General features: G+C 36.5%; 1 protein-coding gene across 1 annotated transcript in view; it reads right to left on the minus strand.

The window, feature by feature from the left end:
- The window catches only part of LOC115237099, a 34,013-nt gene extending 24,594 nt beyond the window's left edge, over nucleotides 1-9,419 (minus strand). The window contains exons 1-2 of the mRNA XM_029809950.1: nucleotides 8,666-9,419; nucleotides 1,431-2,360 (exon numbers count right to left, since the gene is read on the minus strand). Of these exons, the coding sequence (XP_029665810.1) occupies nucleotides 1,431-2,360; nucleotides 8,666-8,855 (1,120 nt within the window). The 5' untranslated portion in view covers nucleotides 8,856-9,419. The remainder of the gene's footprint in view (nucleotides 1-1,430; nucleotides 2,361-8,665) is intronic.
- Between the last annotated feature and the right edge of the window lie 861 nt (nucleotides 9,420-10,280).

Consider the following 10,280-nt stretch of genomic DNA (forward strand, 5'->3'; position numbering starts at 1 on the left):
TGACGATGGTAAAGACGCAACAATCATTTTCACATCAAGTATTAAAAAAAAAAAAAATCTTTGTGTCCTATGAGATGTATGCATATATGCAATTTATTCCTCTCCTTTTCCGCCACTATAAAAGAAACAAGCCCTTTACCCAAAATAAAAAAGAAAAAAACCTAATTTATTCTTTAGTGCAAATAAAAGCCACGATTTTAATAAAAACATAATGGGAGAAATTTGCTGAGATGGCTCGAGAAAGTGATAAAATCAAACATTGCTGTTTAAAATATGTCCCAAAATTTTTCCCGGACACTAAGACTATTATGGAAGCTATTTTGACTATGATCTTCAGATTCAGCAAGTGAAATCGAGTAAAAAAAAGTGAATTCAACGATTCCTGCGTATTTTCAAAAATGTCTGATATGCATATTTTCCTTTGCATGATACTCGAGGTATGTGTGAGGGATAAATTAAAAAATTGCACGATTACATTATTTACGTGATCGCGATGGCCAGTCTTTCAATAATTGTGACCGCGAAGGCGACGCTAAAATGAATTTGCATCACGGGCAATGAAGGTGATACACGTGTTGCCGCAACATTAATAAGAAACGTGTACGATGCGTTACCGTGTAACATACCGCGAAATCTCGGTCGGCTCGTTATTTCGAAGACAAGATATGCTTTATCGGACGCGACGACGCTCGAACGCGGAACACTCGGCGCGTTTCCTTTTCGTCGCTTTCCTTCTTTTTCTTTTTTCTTTTACTTCTTTCCCTTTCCTCGCACTGACGAATCAATTCCGCGATGCGCGGCACGAAATTCTCACGGGATCTCTCTCGCAATAAATTACTGCCCGAGGACATCGGTCTGCCGACCTCAGCGCATGGAACGAGTTTCTCAGTCGTCGCACTCGTTCGTGTTTGCACGATGACGAATAATCGAGTCCTTCGCGATTAGTATACACTCATGCGGGTACCCGAATTTCGCCAACTGCTCTCGATTAAGCGTGTTCTTCGCGCACCCGATGCTTGATATCGTATTGAATGAATATTTTGACTAGTACTACTCTACTTCGATTTTTTTTTACAACTTCTTACTTCTTATCACACGTTTTATTCGCGACGACTTTGATTGCGAGTGTAATTGAAATAGGGAAAAATATAAGAGAAATAAAAGAGTGTAAAGTCCGTCCGTGGAATAAAAGTTGTTAGTGAGAATATGCGATTTATCTATATGCAGAAAATAGCGAATTTGATTATTAAAATGTCATTTTTTGTTTTTGAATAAAATATCGTGCTTCTTTAATCTTGAACTTGTTACAAATTCATATTTAATTATCGCGACACACATAGTGTGAACATATTACTATAAACGATGTTAAATATTGTATAAACAGTCACTTGAATTCGAATAAGAGGAAAAGAAGAGGCGTCTCGACTTACCGGTTTCGGAAAATGTCTGTCGTCTTAATCGCTCCATACTTCTGGATTGATGGTAGCAATGATCGTTGAGGGTGTTGTTCTTGATGGTGTCGCTCTCCACCGACACCTCTCGTTCTTTCCTTTCTGTCTCTCGACTTTCCTTCTCCTTCCTCTGGATATAAGGCCGCCTGACCTGCTGATCGGGGCTCTCGCTCCCCGACCCCGACGTGTCTCTGCTCGCCGATGCCGCCCCCTCCGATATATACTCGGATAACTTCTCATGTACCTTGATTTGACCGTTTCGGAAAATCGATTCGTCCTCGTCTGCTTCGGAACTCTGGGGCGATGCAGATCTCGGTGAGTCGCCGTCGCTCTCAAGATTCTTGATAACAATTCGAGTAGAATCTTGACGGGAATTATTCGACGGCGTATTCGCCAACGAATGTGCCGCAGATAGAATCGTAGTATTGACTAAGGCTTGTGCTGCATGTGCTTTCAGAATGCTCCTTCTCGGTGTTATTCTTTGACCCCTCGACCACCATTGTGCGTTCTGTCTTACTAACGTCGGTTTACTGCTAATATGGTCTTCATTGGTGCAGCGATTGTCGGGCGTATTCGTATTCATAACCAACGGATTGAGCGAGTTCAACGTACGATTGAGAGAGTCTTTTCGCAAGAATATCTTGTGCAAAGGATACTCGGGACAACACGTTTCGCGGCCAGTTAAATCCTTGTAGGCCTTGCCAGTAATGCGCAACGCCGAACAGTCATTCCAGCAGGTAACGAAGGAGTCATATCTGTTGCACATGTCTTTGTTTTGAAAAAAATTCCTATTCTCCAACTTTCTGATTTTGTCATCCACCTCGTCATACTTTCTCCTTTCCGTCCAGTCTTTTTCCCTTTTACATGATTCCACTTCTTCCTCGGTCATTTTCGGCTCAGACCAAATATCTAGAAAATTAGAAAGATTAATGTTTATAATTTTTTAAATAAAGATGTTTCTTCTATAAGTTTTTTTACATTATATTAATTAATAAAATTACATGATATATTTAATGTGTGTGTACTCAAAAGTTAAGATTCGTCCTTATTTCATATCATTTTCAAACAAATAATTTATTAATCTTGTTATGGCACAAGAATATAAAAACATTACATTTATATTGCTTCGTAAAAATTAAATTAATAAAAGAATGATATCAATAAAATTAAATTACTGAAAAAAATGAATCAACGAAATTAATGAAATTAAAGTTCTCGATATATGTTAAATGTTTGTATTAAATTCATCAAATTTCCAACTTTGCGCACGCAAACATTATTTCACAATAAAAAATAAATGTTATTAAAATGTTATGATAAAAAAATATTTTATATATCTTTTACATACTAATTTTAAGATAATTTTAAAACTAAAATATCGATCTCTCATTTATATTTATTTCGAGAAGCATTATTGATATTAAAATATGCTGATACCCGCTATTTTACAAAAACTATGAAATTCCACGTAAATGTCACAAATAGATTTTTTTTTCTTGAATAGCAGCTATTTAACGATCGCGAAAAATATATATTTATTTCCTAATACTTGCCACCGCGGATTGCAATACTTCGCTTCATCATGATAGTGTAACGCGCGGAATTGTAGCATCGTAATGCCAATACATTATTGCATGTGTTAACAATAAAATAGTAATGTGTTTAACAAATTTGCAAATACGAATGGAGATCGTGATAATCACGTGTACAATAATATAAAAAAACAGTCTTCGTTACATTCAACTTTCCATCGCGATTTCCCCTCCTCTTCCCGCCCTCAAAATTTTTTAGAATTAATCAAACGTTATGTGCGCACACGTAAAACAATATAATAATTAATAAAATATAAATATAATCTAATATTTTTTTAATACATAATTATTAATAATATTCATTATTGCAAATAACATAATGACAACTCGAATTCATTATCTACAAATTATCCCGACTGTTAGTAAATGATACATGATTATAATGACGTCACAATGTTAAAATAGTTTCTTCTTTTTATTAAAAGAAAAATGTTCTAAATTCTCTTTTACTTATATATGATGCGGTGTACAATCGTTAAGTGTTTCTTTGCGGTACATTTCGTTATTAGATATATGCAATCCTTAACGTTACTTTCTAACCAAGCACGTGTAGCGCCAGTATCCTACATCTTTTTTCAATCTATGTAATTCGATTTATTATAGCATTTCGTAAGCGAGAAACACGTGATACAGCTTGCTCCTCCATACGAATAAGTATCCATGTACAATTTGTACATGCATCTACCCAATGTTTTCCTTGGTAATTAATTAGAACAATTAAAAATAATTAATCAGAACGATCGATCGAGTATCACATTTTATGTTTATTTAATATTAAAAATATGTAAGCAAATAAAGAACAAGAAATATATGATTATATAACATAGTTGATCTTTTTATAATACTAGATATAGATAATAATCCGATAACAATCCCATACCAGATTTTCAAAAGTTTAATTTGAGACCTAAGCAACGAAGATACGCGCGAAAGTAATTTCGTAAATAAAATGCGATTATCCAAAATATGCGGAAGAGCCAGTTATATTGCACGATGATTCATTTCTTCCAACGTGTGTAATGTATCTCAACATGCTGGGTTTCGAGATTGCAATTTCATCTAAATAGACGGAAAACTACAAACGGATGACGTGTGTGCGGGCGGCTTGCGCGCATGAATCACATTTAAAAAGATTAGTCTACCAATATTTATTGATTCTAGAATATTTTCCTTTTTCCTTTTTCATATTCACGCAATTTTATTGAATCTTTAATTACATTGTATTCTGATGATACTCTTTATGGATATAGCTTTTGTTACATTTTGTCTCAATTATTTTTTTAAATAAATTCAGTACGCTAAGATAATGATGATTGCTATATCCATTTATACTTTGCAATCGATTCATTTCATAACAGCGTATGATCTATAAGACATGATAAAAATGTAAGTTCTCAGAGAAAGCAAGGGATAGAATTGATAGATTTATTTAATCTTGAAAAAAAGAAACAACACATGAAATGTATTTTGGAATGAAAGTGATATACAACGCGAATATAATTTAAAATAATCTATATAAAGATATCATCAAGAAAAAAATTAAAAGAAAAAGCAACAAAAAGGAAAAAAAAGTAGAATTGAAAAAAATTAAAATGAGACAACATAAAGAGAAAAATGACGAAAAGAGAATTCAATAGAGAGAGAGAGGGGGGAGAGAGAGAGAGAGAGATATTAAATGTTATATATCGCGTATCGTATTATACTTTAGTATATTTTATTAATATCAAAAGTCGCATAATAATTCTATTAAAAAAACTTATAAAAAAACTACTTATACAAAAAATATGTAATAAATGTAGAGCTGGTAAAAATAAATACAGCTAGAAAATTATGTATATCTTATGATAGTCCTTAATTTCATATTTTGGACAATATTGACAATTTCGCGAAGAAGAAGTTTAAAGGTAACCGATGTGGGAGATCACCTTAGAACAGCCTTGAGAGCCAAAGAAAGATTATTTCGCCAACTTCAGGGTGAAAAAAGATAAACTGCTCCCGTTCATAGCTCCGATCACGTGAACAACAAATGATCGCGCAACCAAACAAACGTGTATGAGAAACGAAACTATGTAATTGTTGGCTATATCGCTCACGTAAGATATTGATGAAAATTCAAGTTCTTATAAAAGCAGAAATAAAAAAGACACACACATATGCTCTCTCTCTCTCTCTCTCTCTAATACAGGTATATTTAAAATCTATGAGAAAAGAAATTGCATGAAAAAGAAAAGATTTCATTAAATATATATTTAACCTTTTTATCGCATCGCTTGACATATATGTATTTACTATATAAAAAAAAACTTAAAAAAATTAAAGTAGGAAATAATGAAACTTAACGAGTTGCAAAATATATTCTGTATAATAGGATCACGAATAATGTTATCAATATATTCCAGAATGTTCTGATGTCCCGAATATCTCTCGGGTACTGGCACTCGTATCTATCAGAATCAGTAGTCAAAATCGTTGTGAACGGCGCAAGCACATTCCAACATTATATTATTGCCATACATGACAGATGATGATTAATTGTCAAATTCGTCAATATCGGATTTTGCAATGTAAAACTTTTAATATAGGATATGTAAAACAGAAATAAAGATATTTTTTTATGTAATACAGCTTCAAGCTATCAATTGAGTTTACGAACCAATTCGATTTAAACATTACTGTAGAGCGATATCGAATCTCAGATTTCTTACCATTTGATCCATTGACACCATTTTCGATTTTATAGTTTCACGCGATAGATGACAATAGAATTAAATTATTTAACGCGCAGAAAATATTTTATTCTTTCTATCTTTCGCATGGACTGTCGCGTTGATTTCAATTAATTGTTTAAAAGTCTAAACTAAAAATTGTATAAGATTATATAAAATGATAAAAAATGCTACTTTTTACACATAATCATTATCTTATTTGATTGATCGCTGTTTGCGATAAATTAAATCTAATTGATTGCGGCTTGCACGTAAATACATGACAGGTCAGTAACATCACACACATATATGTATATGTAGAGATAGGTTAGTACTCTATGACGTCATAGAGACAGATCAGTGTCACGGCGTTCACAGCGATACAAGATTTTTAAAATGGCGATAAAAAAATTCACTCAGTTTTTTTAAATGCTATTTTTATAACAAAAATAAACATTTTATGAATTGAATTTATATTATTGAGAATAATGAACTGTAATTTAAATTACTTATCGTAACTTATTGTTAGTACACATACATTATTTGATATTAATAAAGTTGAAAAATATAACATTTAATATATCCTACGCGCGCGTTTAGACATCAAATTTAATTTCCTGGGTTTCGACGGCCAGCGAAATTTATCCCGTTTATTCGCGCGCATGACACTTCGGGTCCAAGGACGTAGCTGGACGTCGTGGCTCTATCACGGTCTTTCCCCTTTAGGAAAAGCAATTTCACCGACGGTACAAAATCACCGTGTGTCCGCATGTGCGTTTGCGCGCGCAAGTCGACGCGGAGAGAAATTATTCGTACGATCTTGATAAGGAGAGCGCGGGGCCGCCTCTCGTCCGGACTTTCGAAAATGTACAACACACACGCAACGCGCGAGAGCGACACGAGATCACCAATCGAACGTCTTCCTCGCTGCCTACACAAGTCGCGAGAAACGAAAGACCGGTCCAACTTTAGATAGGTAGATATAGATAGGTGTGTGACCGGCTTCCGCCGACGAACGTTATCCGCTCGAGCGTGTAACGAGCCGACAACTTTTCCGTCGAATGTTAATTAAGGATGAAGTGGGGTACGAAAAGCTGGCGCCCGAAATGGCAGAAAATTGACACGCTCGGTTGCTCGTCGATTAGAGAGACCGGGACCGCGCGATTTTTTATCGTTGATCGATGAAAGCCGCAACACGCGCCAAGTGAACGACTATTTTTTATCGACTTTTATCACTCCGCGTGTCAAACGACAACACGTCACATCGGTATGTCGCTGAATAATCGGGTCAGAGTTACACTCGCAAAAACAAATTAGCAATTCTCGGAGAGTAAGATAAAAAAAAAAAAAAAAATACAGAAATAAAAGATTTTTGGCAGCAAAGTCGTAGTTTTTAAAGAAGTTGCACGTTCGTGATTTTCAAAAAAAGAAATAAATGCACATTTTTTTCTCCATAGATAGCTAGATGAATGGATAAACGCGAAGATACGAATGAATTTTATACACATTATAAAATTGAAGAGAGAGGATGTCTAATTTTATTTCTGACTTCAAAATTCGGGAAAAAGTGTACGCCAATAGTTTTTAAATACATAGATATTCTTCTGGAGAAATTAAATGAATTAACAAACATACAAAGGAAGGAAAATGTAAGTCTTACATGCATTCAAGACAAGTTTAAGACTAAGATAATTGTTTACTTTTTATTATGTTTAATGGTAAAATTGTGGTCGCACAAAAATTTTCAAATGGAAAAATAAATAAATGCGACAATATCCTTCCTTCTTTCCACCTTTCCCAAATGAATACACAAATAGATAAAAGGACAAAACGAAAGACCCGTATATTTCTCGTGCATTCTTCTTTGAAAATCAAAGACCGAGAACATGAGTGACAGGATTCCCCGGCTACTTTCATACTAAATTAGATCCCGGATTAGCACGGTCGCGTTTTGACGTTCCGTTGGGGATGATATTATTCACGAGGAAGAAACCCCGTGGACATCGACCGGACGAGCAAAAGAGATTTGTCGCAAGAGAACGACAATTCACGTCTCGTTTTACGCTCGCTTTGAAAAAGGCGGCATGAGTCTTCTTCGCGTGTATAAATAAAACTTGCATTATCGCCCTCGGATCGGGCTTACCTCCGTCCGTTTTGTTTCCGCTCGCGAAACAACGCGAGCGTCTTGCCGACGATTCCGTCACGCTTCGTAAAGAGCTTTTAAAGAACGCCAGATCGGATTCCTTCGAGCGAGCGCGCACACACATCATACTCATTCCCATCGATTCCCGATAAACTCAATGCGAGTCGAGCAGCACGAGACAGGTAGAAAAGTTCGATGAACTGTTCGCGAAACCGTGCGCAAAAATAATTATAAAACATTACGTGTATATTATATATTTTCTAATTGCGAATTTAGCGTCTTTCTTTCATCTCAATTATCGATTAAAAGCTCCGATTCGCGACGACAATGTGAAAGCTAAATAGAAGAACGGCAAGATAAAAACTTAGAAATATAGACTCGAAAGTCCCGTCTCGGAGATTCCCACGTCGCGGACGATCCTCTCGCGATTGATGTCATAATCGAACGAAATCCGAGCCGGATGTATAATGTAACGCCGCCCCGCCCTTACCGAGGGAAACGATCGTCTCGTACATATTACTCGGAGGATAAATAAGGAGGAAAGAGATTCGCCCCACGAATGGAAAGCCGCTTCCGACAGTTCGCGATTCCATCGATCGCGGACGACCGGCCGCGACCGCGGCCGCCGAGAATAGCCGCGCCGCGCGCGCTCCGGATCGAGGGAGCGTCGCGACGCTAACATGAGCGTCACCGCCCACGCGCGTCGAGACGCGCCGGGTGAGAGAGTAAGGCGCGCCGCGAACGAGATTCCCACGATATCATGCATATACGTACCATCGCAACGTGGGTCGTCCTCCCGTAACTCGTTCTTCTCGTCTTCCGTGGAATGTTCCTCTATGAGGGCATTGATTTTCACCTGCGCCTGATAAGCACATATTGCCTGGAGATGGTAATCTGGTGACAATCTTTTCCTACGCATACGCATCTCCCGCGTGACGTAGCTCCAACTATGCATTACATCCATTATTAATAGCCGATCAATATCCACCAAAGATTCAATCGAATCCGTATGAACACACTTTGCACTTCACTCCGATCACTCTTGAAGACAAGACACGTTCGATTATATATATATCTCAACTATCGTATATATTTATATATAAATATATTATATTTTCACTATATTTACACTTGCGTAAACTTTTCACTGTTCCTTGTTACTCGTCGTGCGAACGAATGTATGCGGAGGTGAAGCTGCGCGCACGCGCGCGCGCGCGTAAATTCGCAAGAGTCGTGTAAATCGGGTTTGCACGGTAAGCGTGTGTATCTTATAATATCCGGTGATCTTGCCGGTTGTACGTCCTGCTCGCTTTCCCGGTACTGTCACGCCGAAATGATACACCACTGCTATTGTTACTACTACTACTACCGTTGCTACCGCTACTACTCTTGCCACTATCGTATTGTGTCAGGCAAGGGATGAATTTCATTCTCAGCGCGATTAGGGGAACACAATTAGGCACCGGTGGCTTTTCTCTTGTACTGTCACGCGCGCGCGCTACCGACGATCGGCGACGAATCGATGTTCACTCCGAAGCCGGTCAGAGGCGACTGAACACTCGCGACTCGTGAATATATATGTTCCATCTCCGCAGACATCTCCTACCACCACCATATTCGCTCCCGCCAGGGCCGTCGCTCGTCTTATTGCGCCTGCGCAGTGAACAGTAGACACCGCAGTACTTCAGTTAAGGATGTAATATTCTACAAAGGTATCGATGTATTATATCCTAATTATTGCATTAATATAATATTGATAAGGCATCGATCGGTAGGTTGATAAAACCTAAAGCTCAGCTCTTCCAAAACAATTCCCGACGTTAACAGATATGTTATTGTTGACAGATATATTGACACTTCTTGAAAAACTATATTAATATTTCCAGCTTCTCTGTTCTTCAACTTTTATATTTGCGTTAAAAATTTTATTTAGCTAGATTTTAAACTTTGGATATAGAATCGTCTATTTTTTATTTTGATTTTAATGCTTTACAAACTGCAAAAAAAGGAAAAACATTATTCTTTATCTAAAAATAATAGATTTAAAGTTTCTATTAAACATTTGATTATTTTTTATCAAATTAAAAGCAATTATAATAACTATAAATTATGGTTAAGTTTTAACTTACATAAATGTGCGCTCAAAATTATCAAGAAACGGTCTTATAAAATAATAAGTTAATTGCAAAATATGTTTCTTGCAATTCTAAACGGTCTTGTAATATAATAAGTTAATAGCAAATAAGTTGCTTGCAATTCTAAAACCGAAATATCGAGAGTGATATATATACAGGGTGAGTCATTTTAATCAACGCACGCAAATATCTCGTAAAGTAAGCAAGATGGAAAAAAATGTTTTATACAAAAGTTGTAGGGTTCAGAGGGGGAC

The sequence above is a fragment of the Formica exsecta genome, unplaced genomic scaffold, assembly GCF_003651465.1.
Source record: "Formica exsecta isolate Colony F162 unplaced genomic scaffold, ASM365146v1 scaffold272, whole genome shotgun sequence".
Lineage (NCBI taxonomy): Eukaryota > Metazoa > Arthropoda > Insecta > Hymenoptera > Formicidae > Formica > Formica exsecta.